At 34.6% G+C, this 26,951-nt stretch overlaps 2 protein-coding genes and 1 long non-coding RNA gene across 4 annotated transcripts in view; 2 read left to right on the forward strand and 1 right to left on the reverse strand.

Annotated features, from left to right (window-relative positions):
• Positions 1 to 7,907, reverse strand: part of LOC133852071 (uncharacterized) — a 50,703-nt gene extending 42,796 nt beyond the window's left edge. For both annotated transcript variants that reach the window (XR_009895889.1, XR_009895888.1), the window contains exons 1-2: positions 7,819 to 7,907; positions 1,665 to 1,764 (exon numbers count right to left, since the gene is read on the reverse strand). This is a non-coding gene — a long non-coding RNA (uncharacterized LOC133852071). The remainder of the gene's footprint in view (positions 1 to 1,664; positions 1,765 to 7,818) is intronic.
• A 5,275-nt stretch (positions 7,908 to 13,182) lies between these two features.
• LOC133852092 (putative cysteine-rich receptor-like protein kinase 9) lies at positions 13,183 to 15,091 on the forward strand. The gene is made up of 2 exons (XM_062288769.1): positions 13,183 to 14,098; positions 14,870 to 15,091. Exons 1-2 carry the CDS (start codon positions 13,303 to 13,305, stop codon positions 14,950 to 14,952), a joined length of 879 nt encoding a protein of 292 aa, XP_062144753.1. The 5' UTR covers positions 13,183 to 13,302; the 3' UTR covers positions 14,953 to 15,091.
• A 7,751-nt stretch (positions 15,092 to 22,842) lies between these two features.
• On the forward strand, positions 22,843 to 26,948 carry LOC133852082 (putative cysteine-rich receptor-like protein kinase 9). Its single transcript, XM_062288757.1, has 4 exons — positions 22,843 to 23,760; positions 25,427 to 25,537; positions 25,667 to 26,204; positions 26,658 to 26,948. The coding sequence occupies exons 1-3, from the start codon at positions 22,911 to 22,913 to the stop codon at positions 25,753 to 25,755; spliced, it is 1,050 nt and encodes a 349-aa protein (XP_062144741.1). The 5' UTR covers positions 22,843 to 22,910; the 3' UTR covers positions 25,756 to 26,204; positions 26,658 to 26,948.
• Positions 26,949 to 26,951: the final 3 nt, after the last annotated feature.

A 26,951-nucleotide genomic window follows, 5' to 3' on the forward strand; every position in this document is an offset into this window, starting at 1 on the left:
TGAAAAAAAGAGTTCGGTACTTAGAATATCTAAATATTACATAATATTAATATGCATTGGTGTAGGCAATTCTATAGTGCTGATAATATTGCAGAAGGTTGTAACAAAAACAGGACACAGCAGCAGTAAAATATACAATAAAGAAGAAATAATCCATAACAGAGTTTGTATCCCATATCAGTCCAGCAACAGCCTTCACTTCATGCTTCCAAAGATAGCCCACACTTCAACTACCTGAGAACTAAAACTAACCACACAAACTTACCTGAACAGGCATGTTCATTTTGCCCAGCAAGAACATTTGTTCCTTCCTACCAGCCTTAACACAACAATTACCAGCAAGTACTATTGACAATTATTTTCTGATGTTAAGTAAACAATAATTTAGGAAAAACTATACTTACCCCCCTGAACTTTCACCTCCATTGCAATGTTCTCACACTTAAAAAAAGTTGAAATTGACCCTCAAAACTTCTAGTCCCTTTCACTTAACTCCATCTGTTAGGGTTTTTTCGTTAAATGAGACGAAAAATGACGATAATATCCCAGCAGACCCAGCTGTGGGTCTCCTCCAAAGATTTTTTTTATTAATTATTTTTTTATTATTATTTAAGGGCACTTTGATATTTTCACACATCTCACTAGGGGTATATCGGACATTTCATGCATTTGCCATCCAAGTTAACAGAAAATCCTAACGACAAAGGGTTAAGTGAGAAAGGGCTAATAGTTTGAGGGGTTAATTGCAATTTTTTATTTTTATTTTTTTATTTTTTATTTTTTTTTTTCAGTTTGGGGGGATTGCAATTGAGGTGAAAGTTTAGAGGGTAAGCGTAATTTTCCCAATAATTTATTCAAAAAAAAAAATAAAAAAAAAAATAATCTTTTGTTTCCATTAGTAGAAACTTATTAAGAAAAAAAAGAAGTAAACATTATATCAAACGAGCTTCATGTGGTCCCTTTAGGGGAGGGTAACACCAAGGGTTATACCAGCCATATGGGACCAGCTAAACAATCATGTTTTGACATGCAACTAACCAAGGGTTCATTGCTTCATAGAAAGCAACACATGTCATATACTTTCTTGTTACTTAAACATTCCCCTTATATTAATAAAATGAATCTTTATTCACCAAAGAAAAAGGGAAAGAAAAAGATAGCAATGCACAACATTAACCTATGTTCATAAATAAAAGAATTTATAATTTCTAATATATCATAATTATAAAAAAGAAAAAAAAAAAAAAAAGGATAAGTGACCAAAAGCCTTAAATAGTTAAACATTGTTGCTTAAAATACAGTATAATAATTACAATTAGGTTAATTTTGACAGGGATTTGGCTTAGGTGCTGTAAAAAAAATCTACAGGAGATTTATAGTTTTTTCAATAATCCATATTTAATTTTAAGTTTCCATGCGAAAGAGAGAAAGAGAATGAAATTAAATCTAGACTGTACGTTAAAAAAACTATAAGAAATCTCTTGTAGTTTTTTTTACAGCACCTAAGCCAAATCTTTTTTATAGTGTCTTCTCCATTGCAACAGAGACTATTAAATGTATCACCAGAGCACAACACTTCAATAAATTGAGTACCACCCTTATGTCCATTGATAGGAAACTCCATAAAACCAAAACTGCAGAAATTATATGACAGAAGCGTTTACCTGAAATATAGACGACAAAGAGTTTCTTCTGCCTTTTGGCTTCTATAATTGCTTCAGTAATAGAACCTTTAAATGTAAGCAAGGAGAGAGAATGTTCCATCTGTTCACATAAAGGAAAAATTTTAAAGATACCAAAAATGTCCATAGGCTCTTGCTAGCTTCACATAACGCACAGATAGAAGTAGCAACCAGTTCAAAGAGCACATTGCAAGGATGGAATTTAAATCAAACCTAAAGCACAAAGTAATTAAATATTATAATCTATAGGTAGTTTTAAAATGAGAAAGGAAACCAAACCTGTATCAAATGAAACATTTGAAGGTTGGGAAACTCAATGCTCATCTAAAAGGGAACCATCAAGTCAATGAACCAGTGTGTAAAAATTAACAAATCAGCTCACTAGATATATATAGACACCATGACACATTCAAACGTGCTCATATTCCACCATGCTCAATCAAGAACATCTATATTTTCCAACTTAGTAAGATTAGTACGTACTGAACCACAGAAATGTCCTCTGAAAGCCTGTTGGCTGATTTTTCCAGCAAAACACACTTCAAAGGGCAGCAGATTATGACATGGAAACACAAGATAATAAGAGAAGGTTGCTGCAGAATTTCTGCAGCAAAGTGAACAAAACAGAGGTAAAAACAGAGCTGAAAACAGAGAAAATGGAAGGGGTTTTTTCTGCAGAATCTTTCTTCTTCTATTCTCGGGAGTCTTCTTTTTTTCATATCTCATCCGTCCATACATAGCTTCTTTTTCATTTACATACAAAACAAAAAGAGCCTTTAACAAACATGTTTCTAGAAGCCTACGTGGATACATAACACCTACTTACTTTCACCTACTACAAACCAAGGTTTAACAAAAAACACAACCAAGGTAAACAAGTAACTAGTCAAAGCACATTAGTAGATAACATTCTCCCCCTTAATGTGCTGTTCTTGAACTCCTAATGCTTCTCTGAGTTGCTGGAACTTTTCCTTTGGCAAGGCTTTGGTGAAAATGTCAGCTACTTGCTCTTCTGACCTGCAGAATTTCAATTCTATTTCTCCTTCTTCAATTGCTTCTCTAATGAAGTGATGCTTGATTGCAATGTGTCTGGTCCTGCTGTGATAAACTGGATTCTTTGCCATTGCTATAGCTGATTTATTGTCACAATACAAGTATACAGCCTCTTCTTGTTTCTCACCAATATCTTCAAGGATTCTTTTCAACCAAATAGCTTGAGATGTTGCCATAGCTGCTGAAATGTATTCTGCTTCTGCTGAAGATTGAGCAACTGATTGTTGCTTCTTTGAGGACCAAGAAAACACACCTGATCCAAGTGAAAAGGCATAACCTGAGGTGCTTTTCATATCATCAACACAACCACCCCAATCACTATCACAAAAGCCAATCAACTTCACAATGGATTTTCTGCAATATCTAATTCCATAACTTGTGGTGCCTTGAATGTATCTAAGCACTCTTTTTGCTGCTGCAAAGTGAAAATGACTTGGAGAATGCATGAACCTTGATAGCAAACTTGCTGCAAACATGATATCAGGTCTTGTTGCTGTGAGATATAGCAAGTTTCCAACCAAACTTCTATAGAGTGTAGCATCCACCTTTTTTCCTCCATCTTCTTTTTTTAGTTTTTCATTGACAGCAAGGGGTGTAGCCATTGGTTTGCAACCAAGCATTCTGAACTTTTTCAGAATTTTTTCAGCATACATCTTTTGAGAAATGAACACCTCTTCTTTGTCTTGATACACTTCAATACCAAGAAAATAGTGTAGCAGCCCCATATCACTCATCTCATACTTTTTCACCATATCTTTCTTGAATTCTTCAATCATTTCAGTACTACTTCCAGTCAAAATCAAATCATCAACATATAGTGCAACAATAAGCAAATTCACATTACCTTGATGCTTTACATACAAGGTTGGCTCATTCTTGCTCCTTTTGAAACCACTTTCATTGAAATAATTGTCAATGTGGCTATACCATGCTCTAGGAGCTTGTTTTAGCCCATACAAAGCTTTTCTCAACTTGTATACTTTTTCTTCTTCTCCTTGGATGACAAATCCTTGAGGTTGCTCAACATACACCTCTTCTTTCAACTCTCCATTTAAGAAGGCTGATTTAACATCAAGTTGGTACAATAACCAACCCTTTTGAGCTGCTAGACAAATTAGAGCTCTCACTGTATCCAAGCGAGCTACAGGAGCAAAAGTTTCATGAAAATCAACTCCGGGCTGCTGTGAATACCCTTTTGCAACTAGCCTTGCTTTGTTTCTTTGAACTGAACCATCTACATTGTATTTTACCTTGTAGATCCACTTCACACCAATAATTTCTTTGTCTTTAGGTCTCTCAACCAGCTTCCATGTTTTGTTTTTTTCAATAACTTCAATCTCATCTTCCATAGCTTTTTTCCAACTCTCTTCTTTCATTGCTTCTTCAAAATTTTCAGGTTCAACAACACAAAAGTTACATCTTGCATAAATATCATCCAAATTCCTTAATCTCATTGGACTTGAACTTGGAGATGATGGTGAGCTTGGTGATGAAGTTGAACTTGATGATGGATGAGTGTTGTCATCATTGCTTTCATTTTCTTGAGCTGGTCTTTGTTGTAAAAGAGTCATGGGAACAAGTTGATCTTCAACTTGATCTTGCTCCCAATTCCATTTTGCTTTCTCATCAAATAAGACATCTCGGTTGATGATTACTTTGTTAGTTTTCAAGTTGTATAGCCTATAGCCCTTTGACATTGAGCTATAGCCAACAAATATGCACTTCTCACTTGTCTCATCCAGCTTGTATCTTTTCTCCTTTGGGATTTGAGCATAACAAATACAACCAAATACTCTAAGATGCTTGATTGATGGCTTTCTTCCACTCCAAGCTTCAAATGGTGTTTTACCCCACACGGCCTTAGTTGGACATCTATTCATCAAATAAACAGCTGTGTATACAGCTTCAGCCCAGAAGGTTTTTGGTAAACCTTTCTCATGCAACATTGATTTGGCCATTTCCATTACTGTTTGATTCTTCCTTTCGGATACCCCATTTTGTTGTAGAGTATAAGAAACTGTCAATTGCCTTTCCATGCCTTCATCTTCACAGAATTTATGAAATTGATTTGAGGTATATTCCTTCCCTCTATCACTTCTCAAGACTTTAATAAGACAACCACTTTGTCTTTCAACAAGACATTTAAACTTTCTAAAGATATTGAAGACTTCAGATTTTTGTTTCATAAAATAAACCCAAGTCATGCGACTATAATCATCAATAAAGAGAATAAAGTACCTGTTTTGAGAATGAGAAAGAGTTTGCATCGGTCCACAAACGTCAGTATGCACCAATTCTAACATCTTCTTAGCTCTCCATGCTACTCCTTTTGAAAATGGTTGTCGATGATGCTTCCCAAGAGCACAACCTTCACAAACTTCATTCTTTTCAATGATAGTAGGAAGCCCTTGTACCATATTTTTCTGATGTAGTAGCTTGAGACTTTGAAAATTCAAATGACCTAATCTTTTATGCCACAACCATGATTCATCAAGTACACTAGCTTTTAGAGCCATATCTTTTGTATATTTGAAAGTGAGTGGAAAGCTTCTATTTGGAGCCATTTTAACTTCAGCCACAATCAATTTCTCTTTCCCTGCATCATACACTGTACAACTACGTCCTTTAAAGTAAAGAGCATAATCATGCTCCATGAGCTGTCCAATGCTAAGCAAGTTTTGATCTAACTCCGGAACAAACAAAACATCATGAATTTGCTTCAGTCCTCTCTTGGTTTCAACTCCAATGCTTCCTTTTCCTTTAACATCCACCACAACACCATTTCCCATCTTCACTTTGGAGCTGAATGAGGTGTCTATGTCAATAAAGATTTCTTTTTCCGGGGTCATATGATTGCTACAACCACTGTCTAAGAACCATGTATCATTCTTCTTCTCGGAAACATGTTGACATGCATAGAATAAGCTTCCTTCACCCTCTTTCTCCTCGGTGAAATTTGCTTGTTGATTGTTCTTCAATAATCTACAATCTTTTTGCAAGTGGCCAAATTTTTTGCAATGAAAACATTGTGGCTTTCCCTTGAACCAGCAGTCTTTCTCAACATGACTACTCTTCTTGCAAATATTACATCTTTGTGAAGAGCCTTCGTCACTTGGCTTTCTTTCATAGCTACCTCTACCTCTTCCTCTTGGACTTCTTCCTCTTCCTCTTGCTCTATAACTTCTACCTCCTCTAGATAGATTCCCTTCACTTTGTTCATGAGTTAATGCTTTCTTTTCATGATTTTTAGCATTAACTGTGAGCTTAGATTGAAATGCACTCTCTATTGATTTTTCGGAGTGTCGTTCCAACCTTTGCTCATGAGATTTCAATGAACCCAACAACTCTTGAACACCTAAACTAGAGAGGTCTTTAGTTTCTTCAATAACAGCCACCATAGGATCAAATTTTTCAGATAAGCTTATCAAAATTTTCTCAACAATTCTACGATCAATCATATCTTCTCCATAAGCTTTCATTTGATTTACCAACTCCAAAAATCTAGTGGAATAATCTTTCACACTTTCATTTTCTTTCATTCTCATATTTTCAAAATCTCTTCTAAGAGTTTGGAGTTTGATGGCTCTTACCTTTTTGTCTCCTTGAAATTCTGCTTGTAGAATATCCCACGCCTCCTTAGCTCTTGTTGCTCCCATAATCCTTGGGAAAATAGTTTCTGAGACTCCCCTTTGAATCATTCCTAGAGCTCCAGCATCTTTGCTTTTGTTCTCCTTCAATTCCTTTTGTTGAGCTTCAGTCAAACTTGATGTTGATTCAGGCATTTGATATCCTGATTCTACAATGTCCCATAAATCTATAGAGACAAATAAGGTCTTCATCTTTATACACCAAAACTCATAGTTCTCACCTGAAAAAACTGGAACTTGAACACTACTCCAATTCAAATTGCTTGTGCTGGCCATGGCTTTTTCTTCAATGAATCCTCTGTTTTGTCTTCAAATTTTCTGCCCAAAAACTCTTTCTTTGAAACTTTTGCTCTGATACCAAATCTGTTGGCTGATTTTTCCAGCAAAACACACTTCAAAGGGCAGCAGATTATGACATGGAAACACAAGATAATAAGAGAAGGTTGCTGCAGAATTTCTGCAGCAAAGTGAACAAAACAGAGGTAAAAACAGAGCTGAAAACAGAGAAAATGGAAGGGGTTTTTTCTGCAGAATCTTTCTTCTTCTATTCTCGGGAGTCTTCTTTTTTTCATATCTCATCCGTCCATACATAGCTTCTTTTTCATTTACATACAAAACAAAAAGAGCCTTTAACAAACATGTTTCTAGAAGCCTACGTGGATACATAACACCTACTTACTTTCACCTACTACAAACCAAGGTTTAACAAAAAACACAACCAAGGTAAACAAGTAACTAGTCAAAGCACATTAGTAGATAACAAAGCCATATCGAAACTAGAAGTTAGAATTTCTAATTCTAATTTAGAAATTCTAAAAAAAGAAATGAGTACACATAATTTGAAATTGGAAAACCAATACTGAATAGTATATTATTCTTTGATAACAGCAATTTCTGAAATATGAAAAATCCATCTTTTCATTTCTTATTTTTTTGATTGATGGGATCAGTAGCAGCAAGTTCCAACTGTAGTGACTGTAGCGGTGGAATTTATGAATAGTTCGGCGATTATTGATGATAGTGATGTGACTGTATTAAAAGTTATAACAACATGATCGAGTTGGTACCAATCGTGGTAATAGTGGAAGTGGAAGCAGCGTCAAGTTCATGGGAGCAATAGCAGCAGTGCTGTTGGCGACAACAATTAGTGTCTATCATGGTGGTGACATTGAGTCACTATCATTCCGGTTGTGGACTCAACATTGACATTATTTAAGGTAGTGGTAGTAGCAGCAACATTGATAGTCACTGTCAGCGACATTTACAATACGGGCCTTTCAAACTTCCGAGCCAAATATATAGCTGTTAGGCTGAATTGAAGCAGGCTTTTCAATATTTGCTTCGAAGTTTCATTTCCATTCTCTTTTTGTTTGCTTAGCTTTCTCAAGAGCCAAACATTGAATAGGGAAAAAGAAAACGAATAAAGCACTTTGTACCTTGAGTGATAGGCCTCGGAGAAGACTGTCTCTGCAATTAGGCGAGCGAGAGAGAGCGATCGATCTAATAGACAAAGAAAGTTTAGAACTTTGAAGTCAAAACTGAGAACCGCTATGATTGCGCCACGTCATCATTTTAAAGAATGACACCGACATTTTTTGAGGAATGCTAATGCATATTCTGGTGTTCTCCTGTAATAACATAGATATAATTTTTTTGATTAAAAATTTACATCTATGCTATCCAAAAGGACATAGATGTAATTTTTTAATTACATTTATGTCATTCCAGAAAAACACTAGGAGATCACCAGAAAATGCCCTAGCATTTTTCCATGCTTTTTGATTATCTCCTGGGAATGAGATAGGAGGTTGCTCGCGCGCATATATATATATGTGTGTGTGCGCATGATATTTTTTACATATTTTTTGCAAAACTCTTATACAACTTTAGTAACTTTTTTTTAAGATCAATTATTGAATATTTAGGGCCCACATGTAGGAAAATAAATCTAATAATTGATCATAAAAAAAAAAAGGATAATTACACAATTGGTCATTGGAGTTAGCCTAAATTACAAATCACTCCATGTGGTGCAAAAAGTTCATGAAGGGTCTCCGTGGTAAACTATAATTACGAATCACTCCCTGAACCCGTTTTCCATTCATCAAATTAATAGATTCCGTTAGTTTGTCACGTCATACCTAATGGGAAATCGACACGTGGCCACCCTAAGCTCTGGGGTGGCTACATGTCACCCCCAAGAAGTGGTCGGGCCACCCCTGGCAACCACCCATTTGATATTTGATATTTGATATTTGTTTTTTTTTTAAAAATAAATAAATAATTTTTTAGTTTTATTTATTTATATTTTTTTTATTGTAATTGACACGTGCTAATTTCTTATTGAGTATGGCGTGACAAACTAACGGAATCTGTTAACTTGGTGGACGAAAACGGGTTCAATGAGTGATTCGTAATTATAGTTTATCACAATGACCTTCCAATATGAACTTTTTGTACAACAGGGAGTGATTTGTAATTTATGCCAACCCCAGGGACCAATGGTGTAATTATCCATTTTTTTAGTTAGAGTTGTGCAAGAGTTGTGTAAGAGTTATCCAAGAATCATTACTCATATATATATATATATATATATATATATATATATATAGAGAGAGAGAAATGATCCATACACTCATTTCTCACAACAGCCCCACAACAATCTGACGTGGCTGATAATATTTTATTATTTTTTTACAAAAAGAAATGAAAACAAAACAAAAAAATAATAAAATATTATCAGCCACGTCAGCTTGTTGTGGAATTGTTGTGAGAAATGAGTGTAGGGATTATTTCTCATATATATATATATATATATATATATATATATATATATATAAAACTTATTTTTCTTAGTAATTTAGGTTCAAATAAATTTTGAATTGTCCGATCAACTACTCGAATAATAATTTGAACAATTTTTGTTGGAAATACTTATTTGAAACGTGGAGGATCATCTAGATTATATTTATACATTTAATAGAGTAATGCTAAAAACTACATTTTTATTTCACAATTATCTCATTACGATGATGTGATAGTGTCAATTCATCATTTTTTTTTTAAAAAAAATAAAATAAAATTGACGGATCTTAGGGTGGATTGACATTGTCTTGTATTATAATGAGATAGTTATGACATTTAAGCCAAATAGTTGTGAGGCTGTCGTGTATTTAGAAGAGAAAACATTGATTTTTAGAGTGAAAAATGTTGGAAGCAGAGAAGAGGACTTAAAGAAGTGCGATTTAAGCAGAAGATTTGGAGGACTTCTGCTGTCGATCAGGACCATGCATATATATATAATCATGAAAAACATGACACTAATATACGTAATTTATTCTATATTTGTTGTTTTAACTTATATTAAATTAGTCGTTAATCACTAAATCTCTCAACATTATGGATGGATCCAAGTTGACCTACGAATCTGATTTAGATAACTAATATATCATTAATGGTAACTCAACATATATATATATATATTGTGTTTTCTTAATTATAAAGCTTAAAGAAAAAGAAATACGAAGAACAATAGTCTTAATTACATCTAAAATTAATCATCAAACATTAGCCCAGTAGTTGAAGCTTGCCGAGGCTTGGACAGAGCTGCTTTTAAATTGACCTCACTCTTTTTCTGTTACCCCTAAATTATGCTCCCATTGCACGGACGTGTCAGATTCAATGCTGCTGCTGTTCATGAAAAATACCGACGGCGAAGGTACCAGAAGCGTACTGGGGGAGTAGCTATTAAGCATAAGAACCAGAGAAGTTATGATTGGTTAGTCAACTACATTTTCTTGGAAGAACAGTAATCCTATGGAGATGCATCTCATCATTTTAGTCTTTCATGAAGATTAAGAAGTCTTTGAGCAATGCCACCTATGATTTTGTAGTTTGTCTCCCAATACAAAAGTACACGTTTGATTGGATCTATCAATGCATTCAACCAAGTATTTGATCATATTCAACTGAAATATGTCGAAGATCGATCCTTAAAAAGACAGGCAACCCAAAATTTTAATCACTAGGGATGCAACAGGAAAATCATAATAAAAAAAAAAGAAATAAAAAAACTTTGCAGTACAAATAATATAAAACAATAAATTTTATCTGGTAAATGTTAGAATTGCGAAATTTTCATGAAATATAAAATTGTAGCGCTCTAAATAAGCTTTCCAACGACACTAAATCTGTCTCAATCCGATGTTAGAATCAAAAGATATAATTTTTGAAGTAAAATGAATCTAACAAAAAACTGATAAGACTGACTTGCATCATAAAGTCTAGGGTTAAATACGTTTTTGGTCCCTGAGTTTTGAAAACTTTATTTTTTAGTACCTAAGTTTTAATTCGCATCACAGATAGTACCTTCAATTTAGGAAAAGACCAAATTAATATCTCAGTCAAGTTTCCTATCAAAAAACTAACAGGCCGCCAAGTGTCAATCCTTAAGGGTTGACACGTGTTTTAGTCTAAAAAAAAAAAAATTTGAAAAATTGAAAAAACTTCAAAAAAAAAAAAAAAAAAAAAAAAAAAAAACCCTTGGCCAAAATGGGGGTGGCCGAGCCCTCTTGACCGGTCTGGGGCGGCCACCCCATGGCGAAAGAAAAAATGGTCAAAGGTTTTGGCCATTGGGGGTGGCTGAACCATGCCACCCCCAATGGCCAAAACCCATCAAATTTATTTTTTTTTTCAGATTTGCCCATGGGGGTGGCCGAACCACTCCCATGGCCCTTGACCCTTTTTTTTATTTTTTGCCATTTGGTGGCCGAACCACCCTAGACTGGTCAAGATGGTGGTTCCTTTGGCCAAAATGGAGGTGGCCGGCGACCCCCATGGTGGCCAAGCCATCCCTCTTCTTTTTCTTTTTTCTTTGTTCAATTTTATTTTTTTTTATACTAAAACACAGGTACCCTCAGGGGTTAACACCTGACGGACTGTTAGTTTTTAAACGGAAAATTTGATTGAGGTACTAATTTAGTTTTTTTCTCAAAACAGAAGTACCATCTATGATGCGAATTAAAACTCAGGTACTAAAAAATAAAATTTTTAAAACTGAGGAACTAAAAACGTATATAACCCTAAAGTCTAATGGCTTAAATAATAAACCCGAATACAAGTACCAAAAAAGAGTAGATTCTTCAAAGGTAGGGGCTGACTCGAAGTAATGCAAGCTTTCTGACAATTTCGCTAGTCAAGAAGAGTTGGACCATGTTATTAATGCCGAAGTGTTCACTTTCAAATGAAAATTTGTAAGGGGAGACGTACGATTTTGTGGAAATTAAAAAAGAATAGCTGGTTACATTAATGCTGTTGAGAATTCCAGCCCATCAAGCTAGAAGAATGGTTCTATGGGACCCTGTTGCATTGAATGTCTAGCTTTACTTTAGAAATAACCATTCAATAGTAATGATGTCCACCGCGTGCCTTGACAAAGCTCAACAATTTACTAGTCAACGTCAACACATGCAAAATATTTGGTCTCAACCGACTTGACTCCCACTCCACACGCCTATATATTTATTTTTAGGCCAACCAAAAATCAATAATGCAATTTTTCCATAATTTTATATCTGACAACACAACCGGTTATTTTGACTCTTTTTTTTTTTTCTTTTTAAGATACTTCTCATTTTGTTTTTGTTTTTGTTTTTGTTTTTTTTTTTTTTTATAAGTACAAACAGGATATGAGCAACCCAAATATTAAACTAAGAACGTAAGTACGCGGGGGCAATGCTTCCGAAGATGCGGACCCTTTGACTCGAGGCACGGATGCCACAAAGTCGGAGTCACCATTAAAGGTGATTTCACAAGTGTATTGAGTCACAAGGACCCAAACACTAAAACAGGAGTAAACAGGAGGAGAGGGGTACAACAAGTAAGCCCAAAAAAAAGTAATACAAAAACCATTAAATAAATAGTAGCAGTCCAGTAATACTTCTCATTTTGTTTTTTACTTTTGCCTCTTTGCGTCTAGAAAAAGGCACCCCTTTCGTAATCGCTGACGCCGGCCACTTAATTATTTCATTTGCCACTGTTTCAGTCACGTTGCGATTGGAAGTCAACGTACTCTATATATTTACTGGACTGATCCGGATTTGTGCGGTAGTTTAAACCTATTGCATGGATACTGTAGTAAAAGACAGTACAAAATGGTACTATTTTTTCTTTCAAAAATATTTGTAAAACTTTTAATAAATTGAAAAATTATAAAAATAATAATAATTAAAAACTAAAAATATTAAAAAAAAAAATAAAGAATGGCCGGCGTTACCCAAAGAAGTGGCTAGAGCCACCCCTTGGCCGATCTGGGGTGGATGAACCACCCTAGTCGGCTTTGAGGGTGGTCCGGCCACCCCAAAAGGCCAAAAAAACAAAACAAAAAAAAAAAAGAAAGTTATGAGTTTGGGGTGATCAAAAGATCAGCCACTTTTAAAATGTCAAAAATAAATAAATAAATAAATAAATAAACAACTCTAGAGACCGTTTAAAAAAAAAAAAAAACTCTAGAGACATCCTCACGTGTGTGAGAGAAAAGAAGTCCAATAAAGGGGCCCCGGTAAGGACTTGATAAAGACAAGTCACTGCACTACATTGATCATCAAAATTATATGCCGCAACAAGATTGCACGCGTCGCCGGCCGGTATATAATTCCAATTATACCCCGCATGGCATGAAAAAATCTGACCCAAAAAAACTGCTTTTGAAATTTATAGGGGTAAAATTGGAATTTCAAAAAATGGGTGAAGCTTCACGCTTTAAACCAATAAAAGTCTTTTGCCAAAAGTCTGGCATTCAGACACGGGCAGGCAAAGCTTGTTGCGGGGGAAAGGGGGGAGGGGAAGGGGCGAACTAAACAGGGCGTATCTTAGCTACGTTCGTATGCCATTGCAGTGACCAGAAAGGTATTTGCATAGACATGGCAGTGGTTTCTTCAAGACTTGTCTTCCTGTCTGCCATATGCATTCTCATTGCTCCAGCCTTTGTTCGGCCACAGCAAAATCCTAATATCTATCTTAACCATAACTGCTCAGATCAGCAGGGTAGCTATACCAGCGGCAGTACCTACAAGGCAAACCTCGATCACCTCTTCTCCAACAGCATTGACATTGACTACGGGTTCTATAATTCGTCTTATGGGGAAAGCCCTGACAAAGTATATGGAATTGGACTTTGCAGAGGAGATTTGAAGCCTGATGAATGCCGTAATTGCCTCAATATCTCTAAAGATAATCTCACACTAGAGCGTTGTCCCAATCAGAAGGAAGCAATAGTTTGGTTTAATGAGTGCATGTTGCGCTACTCAAGCCGCAACATATTTAGCACCATGGATGATACTACTGAATATCCTTGGATGAGCCAGCTCTATAACGTATCAGACTATTCAAACGATGAGAAGGATGAGTTCAAAAAGGACCTCTCGAACTTGTTGCAAAACCTAAGTGGTCGAGCTGCAGCAGGTGGTTCTCTCCGTAAGTTTGCAGTAGGAAATGCATCAGCCCCAAGATCCCAAACAATATATGGACTGGTTCAGTGCACACCTGATTTGTCTGAGCAAGATTGCAGTCGATGCTTGAGTGGGGCTATTAATAATTTCTTGAAGGCTTATGCTGACAGACTAGGTGGGAGAATTCTTAGACCCAGCTGTAATTTTAGGTATGAGAACTCCAGCTTCTTTGACCCCACAGCTTATGCGCCACCATCACCGCCACCGGGTAAGTGCATCCTTATGCTTAAAACATAGCAAATGATCGATGTGATTATAAGTTGTGACTAGGACGTCAATTTGTACTGTCCGGGTTGGCTATTTCTAAGTGGCCAGTCTTCGATCAAGAATTTGTTTGTTAAGATTTTCATGAATACTTATTTTTTTAATTTTAATTTTTAAACGTTTCCTTTTCCGTTTCTTTTTTATTTTGTATCCTAAGAGAATTTTTTTCACTAGCGCGCCTATTCCTTATAACCGACGAGAAATGCTTACTTATACTCTTGTATTATTTTATTTTGAAAATCAACCAGTGAATCTAAATGATCTATACATGATTCACGTGTAGGGTTAGCAATTCAGGTTGACGAGTCAGGTTCAGGTCGACTTGCTTGACTGGCCAACCCGTTATGGATCAATCCGAACAAGATCTGTTTAATTAAACTAGTCAAACCATTACTAATCATTGTTTTTTTTTTTTTTTTTTTTTTTTTTTTTTTTTTTTCTGTAACAATGACTAATCAAAAGGTTGGTTAAAAATACCACATCACAATTATGAAATAGTTGTAATATAAAAATTGTAGTTCTTACTATTGCTCCTAATTTTTACTTGGATATCCAATTTGCATATATTACTTGTTTTCTACTTTCTAATGATTTCGAACAAAGCACCCTTAATTTTCTGCTTCTATGTCTTAAAGGCCAAACTGGACCCATTTTCTAATGGTGCAAATTGTCTCACGGAAAACTTGGTTGTGTTTTTGCATGTAATTTGATGTAGCTGCTGAAGTAAGCAATGCACACAAGGTCGTAAATCAGATTCTCTTTGGGCTTGCATTGATGATTATGGGGCATGGATTATAGGTTTCAAATATTTTGGATTTTAATTATGTATTTGGATTTGAATTCTGTAATAGGTATGCATTTGAATTTTGTATTATGTAAGCTAGTAGACTGTTGTTGTGAAAAATTTGAATTTGGATTTGGATTTGGATTTGGATTTGGATTTTGGATTTTGGATTTTGGATTTTGGATTTTGGATTTTGGATTTTGGATTTTGGATTTGGATTTGGAAATGGAAATGGATTTGGATTTGGATTTTTGCAAGTTAAAATAAATGTATTTTGTATTAAAGATTATTATGGACGGTTTGGCACAAAAGGCCAGTGAGATTTATGAAGGTAATTGATATATATATATATATATATATATATATATTGAAAAATAATAGCCAAGACTCCAAACGACACCTATAATAGGTGTTTGCCGAGTAATTCTAATAGTACATTAAGTGTTTATCAAAAAAATGAGGTGGCTTTTAAAATTACAATTTAATCAAAATTATCATTTGATCAATCACATGTCCAATTGTGATTTTAAATGCCACCTTATTTGTTTATGGACACTTGATGAACATTTAATGTACATGTAGAATTACTCGTGTATGCCAATGTAATACGAAATTTAAAAATTAGCAATCATAAAAGCAATAAATCAATCAACACAAGAACAAGTGGAAATCTTTTGAAGAACTTTTTAAAAGTAAAATTAACCATTCAGGAACAGCCAAACTCAGGAAATCAATCCACTATAGAAGAATGAGAAATTACAAGTTATTCACACTTACAAAACCTTTGTTATTGACACACCTTTGTACTGGTTATAGACAAGTGACCTGCTTGCCCGTTACCGCATCATTAAACTTTTAGAACCTCTGAAAAATTATTCTACTTGATCTTTTTTATTGGAAATAAAAACACTTTGCAGTACAAATAATATAAAACAATAACTTTTGTGTGGTAAATGTTAGAATTGTGAAATTATCATGAAATACAAAATTGTAGCGCTCTGAATAAGCTTTCCAACGCTACTAAGTTTGTCTCAATCTGATATCAGAATAAAAAAAATATAATTTTTAAAGTAAAATGGATCTAACAAAAAACTGATAAGATCGACTAACTCATATCATAAAGTCTAATGGTTTGAATAGTAAACCCGAATACAAATCCCAAAAAAGAGTAGATTCTTCAAAGTTAATTAGGGGCCTGACTCGAAATATAGTGTAAGCTTTCCAGCAAGTCCACTAATCAAGAGTAGTTGGAGAATGTTATTAATGGTGAATTTTCAAATGAAAATTTGAAAGGGAAGACGATTTTGCGGAAATTAAAAAAGAGTAGCTGGTTACATTAATACTGTTGAGAATTCCAGCCCATCAAGCTAGAAGAATGGTTCTAATGGGACCCTGTTGCATTGAATGTCTAGCTTTACTTTAGAAATAACCATTCAGTAGTAATGATATTGATGTCCACCGCGTGCCTTGACAATGCTCAACAATTTATAGTCCACACGTCTATATATCGTTCTTATTGGAAGATCCATAGGAAATTATTGGAGCTATCTAATTTGATAGAGACAAGGTGAGAAATATTAGGTGTAAAGAAGGTAGTTGTTGTGACAGCCGGTGGAAGAGGAAGATGATGATATATTGTGATTGGATCAAGTAATGGTGTTTGTTTTATTGTGCTTTGATACCCTGAAAAACTCTCAATTAGAACACAAGTTTTAATTTTCTCAATGCGCACTGTTACACATACAATCAACTAAATATATATGCACAAAGACATCTAAATTGTATCCGATGATTTTTGGAATTAAACGGGTTCCATACTTCCATATATATATTCCAAATAACAGTAATTATGATTTTCCTTCTATGATGAGATTAGTTTTCCCTCAATGATCCATGAATGAGCTGTTTTTTATTTTTTACAATCTTTATCAATATTAAATTAGTGAGCTTGTTTTCCTATTTCACAATGAGAAATAATTGTTGTACAATTCTTAACATAATTATTGTACAACTCTTGATTTGTAATTATAGTTAGAGGAGTGATTGGTGCACAATACCATTACGTTGCACAACTTGTGCACAACACAAAATACATGGATCCCACCTTATACCCATGTGTTTTGTGTTGTGCACAAGTTGTGCAATGTTGTTGTGCAAGAAGCTTTTTTCTTATAGTTAACCACAAGGACTCTCCAAAACTTTTTGTACCATAGTATAATTTGTAATTTAGACTAATCACAAAGACCATTGATACAATTTTTTCTTAATTTTGTACCTGACAATCCAACTGCTTATTTTGAACACTTCTCATTTTGTTTGACATTGTAATTTTGCACGTAAATTCAAAATTAATAAAAAAAATATGCCCAATCAGGGGCTTCTCCATGACAAAAAACATTTATCCCTCTGATTTTCGCAGCAAAACACGCTAATTTCGTGACTTTGGTTGTCTCTAGCTAGAAAGGAACCCTAAAAAAGGATAGAGGTGTCATTTTACATGTGTATCTAACCCTAATTTCCTTCTTTAAAGCTATAATCATGCCTCCTTATTGAAGAACGATTTTAGAGCAGCAGCTAGGTTTATTTTCGTTCATTTTACAGCTTGGTTCAGTAACTCTTTTCCTTTAGATACGTCTCTTTTGTAAAGTTTTCGTCTAATTTCATGGTTGTTCTTCAAGTTCTTGTGGTGTTTTTAGTTATGGGAGGTTAAAACTCTGAACTAAGGTTGATGATGAAATCTCACCATTGATAACACTCACACATTTGTTATACTATTCGTACATTTAATGTTCTATCTATATGTTGTTCAAGTTTTATTCACTTTAATACTTTATCTTTTGAAATGAATGTGTTTGGTTGAAGATGTAGGATATTTAATGTATTTCAACCGATGGATACATCGATTTATCGGATTGAAAAAGGATATCCATTGCTATTTGTTCTTTGAATAAATACAATTGATGATTTGATTTCAAATTTGTATTCTTTGTGATTTATCTTTAAGTTGGATTCATTAAATGGTTTTAACATTTGTGGTTAAGAACTTGAATGACAACTTAAGCTTAATTTTTTTTTTTTTATTATTATTTTTTGTTTAAATAGAAAACAAGAGTGTGAGTTGTTAGATTTAGTTTGATAGATTAATCTTTAGCCTTAGTTATTTTTTTACATATTTTGTTTCATCATCTTTAACTTAGTGTTATTTTGCATGTTTAAACCTTAATATTTGGAACTAGGTTAAAATGAAGTTAGTTAAACAAAACACTGATTTTTGACTATTTTTCTGTGGATTCGACTTTGCACTTGTACACACTATATTACAAATGACTTGTTTGCTTGCAAGTACTTTTTTAACTCACAACATTGTGAAAGTCTTGGCTGATGAGACTAATATAGATCTTGAGAAAACTGAGGTTTAATGAGTGAGTTAAGAAATAACATTGTTCGACCGCAGTCAAATGGAAGTAAAGTCGTGTTCAAACGACAACTTATCATAAGCGGGGTTCAAATATTGTGCAATCAAGTGTCTCGGATTTTACTTAACGTCATCGCATCCAAACCTTATCTGAATGTGAGTGTGATCGGAGCATTCAATGACCCTTTGGGAAACGTTTTAAATTCAGCCTCGTTAGAACTTGGTGCGATTGCTCTTGCAATCGAGTCTTTCAAAAGCTTGAAATTTTAAAGCCTTGAAGTCCTCCGTTCGAATGGCTTTCGACTGTGACTGCAATCAGAGTATTCCAAAACTCGATTTTTAAAGTTCCTTGATGATCTTGTTTGAACGGCATTCGATCGAGGTTGTGAATGGGCTGTTATAATCTTCACTTTAAACCAAGTTTTGAACTTCAATTTAAAAACCACTTGGACCTTAAGCCTAAACCTAACAACACGTACAACAAATTTTGAAACTGAAATTTGCCAACAAGCATATATAAAACGCAACAAAAGTAAAAGTGCAACCTTACCAAAAATGAAGTGATCATGAAGGCTTGTATTTGGCATAAACTCGTAAATTAAAAGCCTTTCATTTTCTTTCAAGAGAAGCCTAGGAGCCTCACTAAATTCCGGTGTTGAAGCTTGGTTACTAAGAGCACTAGTAGCAGTTACCTTATATTGGTTCATTTCCCTATATTTAAGGAAAATTTTATGAAAAACATCAAAAAATCTCTCACAGCAGATGCCCTATATTTAGATGAGGGGGTTGGGAATGAATAGTGATTCCCTATGTATACATGTCTACTATTCATTCCCTATGTATTATTTTAATATAAAAGAAGTATAATTAATTGATATAGGGAATAAAGAAAAAGTAGGAAAGAGAGAAAAAAAATAAAATAAGAGTAAAAAAAATAATATTTAATTGATATAGGAAAAAGTAAGAAATCTATTGTGGGGTATTTTTTTATAGGGAAGCAAAAAGTAGTTTTGTTCCCTAAACATAGGAAAAATGGTTGGGAATCTGCTGCTAGTGCTCTAAGAGGACTTTATTCTTAAATTCTAGATCTCCTTGTCGAGAATCTCTTGACAATATTCTTTTCACAGCTATAATTTGTCCAAAAAATATTATATCCTGAAAAATATATGTATTAGAACAAAGCTTATTAATTAACACTTGGGCAATTCTAAATATTGGATTAATTTAACATGTTTTTTGTGATACTTGATATTCTTTTCAGAAAACAAAAAAAAGGAATGTCACATAAATTACCTTGTAAACAACACCAAATCCACCATGTCGAAGCTTATTTGCATTAGAAAAGTTTTTGGTTGCAACTCTAATAGTGCCGAAGTCAAATTGCAAGGATTCTGCACTTCTAATCTCATCCACAGCTTCGCCTAGGAAGAAGTCAACAGTTGTCCGAATTATAAGTGCGTTAATTATTAAAAGAGGCTAGGACCAACACAACATAAAATACGTGCTAATAATATATAGCAATGAACTTTCTGAAAAGAATTATTGGTATTAATTAATTTCCCAAATACCGTAAGAAATACTAAATGTAATATATAGTCTTGTACTTGTTTTAATGGTAGTTGGTATTGTTTGATAAAAAAAAAAAAAAAATCCAAATTATGTCGCCATATATATATATATATATATATATATTAGGAAAATAATTAGAATTTTACAACTTTTACCATTATTCATTTCAAACCGGCATAATTCGATCACGTGGTATTATCGCATTAGCCACAATGAAATTGTCCTCATAATATATATGGGCGAAATCTTATTCCCACAAGTGTCACGTAGATCCTGGTACTTGAGGAAGCACATCTATATCACTATAGCGCACATATATTTTCTAATTTAATTTTGTTACTTTCAAGTTCTAACATTTTGATAACAACTAGTACAAATTTACAATAAACAGATTTCTTTTCTTAATTAATTTCTGGTTTCTCGCTTGGCTTCCTCACTCTCAAATAGATGCAAATGGAGATGATTAGTACCACAACTATAATGATGATCCATGACGGTTCGAGATAATTTGTTACTCTCCTTTCCTGCAAAACCCAGTAATATATATATTCACATTAAAACATTTTGAACTTGACGAATTATGCAGCCAGGTAAAGTTATAAGGAACGATACCACCACCAAAGAAAAAAATAATCCCCTCGATCTTGAGATATATAAAGAGGGAAAAGAAAAAAGGATAAAAAAGGCTAATTAAATACAATTATTCCTGAAAAACTTTAAAAAATCAACAAAACATCATCCATTTTATGACTGTCATACAACTGGTCCCGGTGATGTAACAATAAAATTTATTCTTGATTTTCTTTTAACAAGCTTTTATTTATGTAAATGCCGATTTTTACTATTACGTCGTCTTAGTTGTATAATAAATAACTCTTTAATTAATTATAATGACTCGAATACCTTTTGTTGAGGTGATATTGGTTAATGGTGAAGGAGATACTTCTGGTGGAGGTGACGGTGGTGGCGCATCAGAAAAAAATTTCAAAGGAAAGGGAAGGGAAGGGAAGGGAAGGGAAAAAGAGATTTCAAACGGGCCAAGATTTATAAATTTGAGAAACTTTTTAGATTTCTTAAAATCTGAGGGGATATGGGTCCTCTTCTTCTTGTCTTCTCTCTATCGCACACTGCTCTCTCAAAGGACCGAAGTCTCCAATAATTCTTGACCTAGAGACATCCTCAAATAAAGGGGCTCACGGTAGGGACTTGACAAAGACAAGTCACTTGAACTACATTTAGCTCCTTTCTGAGTCAATGTTGGTGTGCTGCTATGTATATATCATCAAAAGAAGTGAAAACGAGTTGGCTACGTACAAGCATTATTAAAAGAAGGTGGATAATGATGTGTCCCTACTCCACGAGAAAGTTGCAAGGACCTTCAAATGAATTTCGATTCTCTCCCTTTCAAATGAGATAGAGAGTATCCATTTAGTTATCTTTTCACATTTTTAAGAGATTCTATTTTCTTTTTAATAGCCAAAGTGAAATGGTGGTTCCTTGACTCCCTCTCTCTTGCTAATAAAATAAAAAATAAAAAAAAATAAAGAGAAAAAAGAAAAAAAGAAAAAAAAAAAGTACTAGTGATTCTGATTGGGGTTCCCGGAAGTTGCATAAACGACCATTGGAGTTTCTGTCTTCCCTCAAGTTTCTGTCCTTTCCCTCTAAACATTGAAGTTTGTCTCCACAAGTTGACCGTCAAGTCTTCTTTCAAGTTGTTCATAAATAATTAATTCCTAAATACTAATTTAATAAAGTAATATGCATTATTAAAACATGTAAGAATTATATACTTGACAAAGGTGGGGGGAAGGGAGTGGGAGGGAGATACGCGTGTTTCTAAACAGGGCCCCTAGTGTCGTGACTCATGAGGTTAGGTGCAAACGAAAAGGGTAGAGATAGAATATTTCGCTCAACCAATCACATGCTGACATGTGATACAAGGAATTTCTTTTTTATTTTAACAAGATTAGCCTTGGGGAATATTACAATTGACAGCATTTTTTCTATAGACTACTAACACAACTGATATGCTCATACAGGATTAAACCCATGATTTGCCATTTGCTCCAAAGACCATTGGCATATAACATACGAAATCTAATTTGCATATATGTTGCTATTAATTAAAGTAAGTCGATATAGTGTTTCAAAAATTCATACTTAAAATATACTCATATAACATATGACTACAACATGCCGAAAGCAAATAAGTCTGCACAATCCACATGATCACATATGTATATGCATACATGTCGGCAAACATTGCAAGCAAAATAATTCAAGCATATTGTTTATACACATAATGAAAAATATCTTCAAATATCTTTTATTCTAATATTAACATAATGAAATTTTCAGTTTGTTGAATTGTCCGAAGAGTCCTACAAGGAAGATACTCTTATCGGAGAACTTGAGTCCTACAAGGAAGATACAATTATTGGAGAACTTGATACTTTTGGGATCTATATTAATTCTTTTGAACAAGTGGAATTTTGAATTTTTGTTTGGTACATCTTCCAATGGGAATCATTATGTGGGGCCCGTGTTGACTCTACCCCTCACCAATTCTGAATTAACAATAAGCATGTGGTCATAGAAGTGCAACATATTTTACACAATAATTATACAATATGCTTATATGAGATAAGATTTATGTGATGAGTCTTACTTACCTGAGTTCCACTTCATATGAATGTATTGTATAATTATTGTCTAAAATTTGTTCTGCAAAAATCATTTCCCTATAACCATTGGTGCATGCGGCAGATTTTTCTCTCATGGATTAGGTGAATGGGAGGGACCGGAGCCCATAACAGCCGCCGGTAGGTGCATGCATCATGATTAATTGTGGCCTTGGTTTACATACTTTGGTCAATGATTTTAACAAATTTTAAACTATCCCTAGTCCACATGGAGAATGAGTCCACACGGATGGTTGACAGAATTCGGAGACCGATAGACTCGTAATAGTATATTAGCTACGTTCGTATGCCATATTGCAGTGACCAGAAAGGCAATATTTGCATAGACATGGCAGTGGTTTCTTCAAGACTAGTCTTCCTGTCTGCCATATGCATTCTCATTGCTCTCATTGCTCCAGCCAACATTGTTCGATCACAGCAAGTAGATTATAACTCTAACTGCTCAGATAACCAGGGTAACTATGGTAGTGGCAGTACCTACAAGGAAAACCTTGATCGCGTCCTCTCCCCCCTCTCCTCCAACAGCATTGACATTGACTACGGGTTCTATAAATCGTCTTATGGGGAAAGCCCTGACAAAGTATATGCAATTGGACTTTGCAGAGGAGATTTGAAGCCTGATGAATGCCGTAAGTGCCTCAATATCTCTAAAGATAATCTCACACTACAGTGTCCCGTTCAGAAGGAAGCAATAGTATTTTATGAAAAGTGCATGTTGCGCTACTCAAGCCGCAACATATTTAGCACCATGGATGATCCTCCTGAATATCCTTGGATGAGCCCGCTCTATAACGTATCAGACTATTTAGACGCTGAGAAGGATGAGTTCAATAAGGACCTCCCGAACTTGTTGCAAAACCTAAGTGGTCGAGCTGCAGCAGGTGATTCTCGCCTTAAGTTTGCGGTAGGAAATGCAGCAGCCCCAAGATCCCAAACAATATATGGACTGGTTCAGTGCACACCTGATTTGTCTGAGCAAGATTGCAGTCGATGCTTGAGTGGGGCTATTGATAATTTCTTGGAGCATAATGCTGACAGACTAGGTGGGAGAATTCTTAGACTCAGCTGTAATTTTAGGTATGAGAACTCCACCTTCTTTGACCCCACAGCTTATGCGCTACCATCACCGCCACCGGGTAAGTGCATCCTTATGCTTAAAACATAGCAAATGATCGATGTGATTATAAGTTGTGACTAGCGCGTCAATTTGTACTGTCCGGGTGCTATTTCTGAGTGGTCTTTGATCAAGAATTTGTTTGTTAAGATTTTCATGAAAACTTATTTTTTTTTAATTTTAATTTTTAATTTTTAAACTTTTTCTTTTCCTTTTCTTTTTTACTTTGTATCTTAAGAGAGAATTTTTTTCTCTAGCGGTGCTATTCCTTATAACTTACCAGAAATGCTTTCTTATATTATTTTATCCTTCCATTTTAAAAAATAACCATTGGATCTATATGATCCATACATGATTCACGTGTAGGGTTGGCAATTCGGATTGGCGAGTCAAGTTAATTTAGGTCGACCTGCTTGACTGGCCAACCGAATATGGGTCAACCGGAACACGACTTGTTTAGTTAAACGAGTCAAACCATTCAACCTGAATACGACCAGCGAGTGACCCGACACGATCCTTTTGACTCGTTTAATAAACAGGTAATCCTGTTTGACCATTTTCGATCCAAATGCAACCCGTTTGACTCGTTTCAACATGTATTTATTATATAAAGTACATATATAATTTCATAAACGGGTCAAACCACGTACGAGTCAAGTGGGTTGACCCGTTTGTGACCCGTTTATTAATTAAACGGTTGAAGCGGATCGATTTTTTAATGACCTGAACCCGTTTATGCAAAACACTAATCCTTTAATGTCGTGTCGGGTTCGTGGGTTGTGTTAGAAAATTGTCAGCTCTACTCACATGTAGGTCATACAGATCCAATAATTGATTTTCAAAATAAAAAAAGAGCATTCCTAGTAGCCTCACCAAAATAGTTTTTTAGCTATTTTGGTGAGCCAATTTGATGAAAACTCTAAAAAATCACTCACAGCAGCCTCACCACTTTAATCATAAAGTTTTGGTGAGTGAAAATACTCACCAATTTTGATGAGTAATATTCACTCACTAACTCTCTAACTAATTTTGTTTCTCCTTTTTCTCTCACATGATCAGCACGCTTTTTTCTTTTTTTCTCCCATTTTTTTCTCCATCTCTCATCTCTCTCACACAATGGTGTCCTTATTTCATGGACATGAAGGTTTCTTTATCCTTGACATAAACATTGTGGTTCTTTCATTTATCTTGTCTTTATTTCTTTCTTGAATTTGGTTGAGAAGCAAACGAAAACTTCTGTGAATTTATTAGCAATGGTCTAATCTCAAGATGAAGGTGTATGGTAGCTTGTTGTATAAAAAGATTAAATAGAGAAAGAATAAAGAAATCTGAAAAAAAAAAATAAAAAACAAATAAAAAAATAATAATTTATTTAAATGGAATTGTGATAATGAATAGTTAAAATGGTAAGGCTGCTTAGAGAATTTTGAAAGGGCGACTCACCAGAATAGTGAAAAGTGGATTTTAGCTACTTTGGTGAGTAAAATTTGATGAGACTGCTAGGAATACTCTAAGAACAATAGAAGAATCCCAAAAAAAAAAAACCTTAATTCTCATAACTTTAATTGCGTAACTTGTTGAGTTTCAAAATAACTACTAGTTATGATAGCTCTTTCTCTATATAATTGCTTAAATTTAAATTCAGCCCCCATAATGTTTTAATGTGAAAATATGTCTGATTTTCACAGGTAAGAAATCTCGAACTGTGATCATTGTAGTTGTGGTGTCCGTTGTTGCTCTCGTGGTGCTAGCCATCTCCATTTACATAGTGTGGAAGCGAAGGCGGAAGAAACCAGGAAGTAAGTAAAAAGAAATTGGAATTTGAATTATCGCGAAGAAAATAACAGTTACAAAACATGCATGCGCTCGTCATGCATATATATAGAAATTATGATTTTTATGAACTCCGAGTTTGTCTCATTTTTCAGACCAATCGAACTCAACAAGAAGTACTAGGACCTCGTCTCCCATGGCTCCTGCACCAACCAGTACTCCATCATCATCTAAATTTCGTTGAGACGTCTTCTTGAGTTTTAGAGGTGTCGACACCCGCAATAACTTCACTGATCACCTCTACACTTCCTTGGTGCAAGAAGGAATTCGCGCCTTTCAAGATGAAGAGAAGCTTCCAAGAGGGGAGACCATCTCTGCCGGACTTCTCAACGCGATCAAAGAATCAAGGATTTTCATTGTAGTTTTCTCCAAAAACTTTGCTTCTTCCTGTTGGTGCCTTGATGAACTTGTGGAGATTATGAGCCATAGGGAAACCACAGGCCGCACTCTTCTTCCCATATTTTATCACATAAAACCCTCGGATGTTCGAAGTCTGACCGGAACTTTCGCAGAAGCATTTGCTATGCATGAAGAGCAGTTTCATAACAATATTGACAAGGTGGATAAGTGGAAAAAAGCTTTTACTAAAGCTGCAGATTATCCAGGCTTGGATCTCGAAAGCATTGCAAATGGGTATTATGCTATGAACTCTAGCTTGTGCTTTTTCATTCATTTTTTCATTTTATTTTATTTTTTTGATTAATTTTACATAGGAATTTTTCATTCATCAATTTCATTCTGTTCCGTGGACCAGGATGCTTGAGTTAATTTGTTCAATCAATTAATTAAATCCCAAAGTCTAGGCTTGTCATATGTTATTTAACTCTACTTGTTAATTTTTTGGTGGGTCCGAACATAAATAAATATAACTACATATATAGGTACTTAGATGTTTGTCATGCATGACATCAATCTTAGTCTCAAATGATAGTATGATAACATTTGTTTGGTATCCTGAAGACACATATAATTTACTTTATGTTTTTTTTTTTTTTTTTTTTTTTTTTTTTTTTTTTTTTTTTCATCTTCTTTCCTTGTACTTACATCATTGTATGTTGTATTTTCCATTTGAATCATAATCATCAGGCGTGAAGCAAAATTCATAAAGAAGATTGTTGACGAAGTTTTGCAAATATTGAAAGGCTCTTAGACGTCGGCCTGAATGTTGCCCACATCCAATAGGAACAAACTCTCATGCTGACGAGAAGGAAGTTCTATTCTACGTTATATATATGGTTAATTGTATCGATCTGTGCTGAGGGAAACTATGTTTTTCTTTTTCCCTCCCCAAAGGTTTCAAAATATAAATTTTCCTGTTTGCAACACTATTTGCTGTAATTTCATAATTAATTTGTCAATGCCATTGAATTCGATCTAGCT

This window comes from Alnus glutinosa, chromosome 1, assembly GCF_958979055.1.
Source record: "Alnus glutinosa chromosome 1, dhAlnGlut1.1, whole genome shotgun sequence".
Taxonomy (NCBI): domain Eukaryota; kingdom Viridiplantae; phylum Streptophyta; class Magnoliopsida; order Fagales; family Betulaceae; genus Alnus; species Alnus glutinosa.

Bases quoted from the DNA above. Each gene is read 5' to 3' on its own strand.
- LOC133852082 (XM_062288757.1), top strand. From the start codon at position 22,911: ATGCCATATTGCAGTGACCAGAAAGGCAATATTTGCATAGACATGGCA. The intron at 23,761-25,426 runs GTAAGTGCATCC...TGATTTTCACAG, and splicing joins GCTACCATCACCGCCACCGG to GTAAGAAATCTCGAACTGTG. The intron at 25,538-25,666 runs GTAAGTAAAAAG...CTCATTTTTCAG, and splicing joins AAGGCGGAAGAAACCAGGAA to ACCAATCGAACTCAACAAGA.
- LOC133852092 (XM_062288769.1), top strand. From the start codon at position 13,303: ATGGCAGTGGTTTCTTCAAGACTTGTCTTCCTGTCTGCCATATGCATT. The intron at 14,099-14,869 runs GTAAGTGCATCC...AATTTGATGTAG, and splicing joins GCCACCATCACCGCCACCGG to CTGCTGAAGTAAGCAATGCA.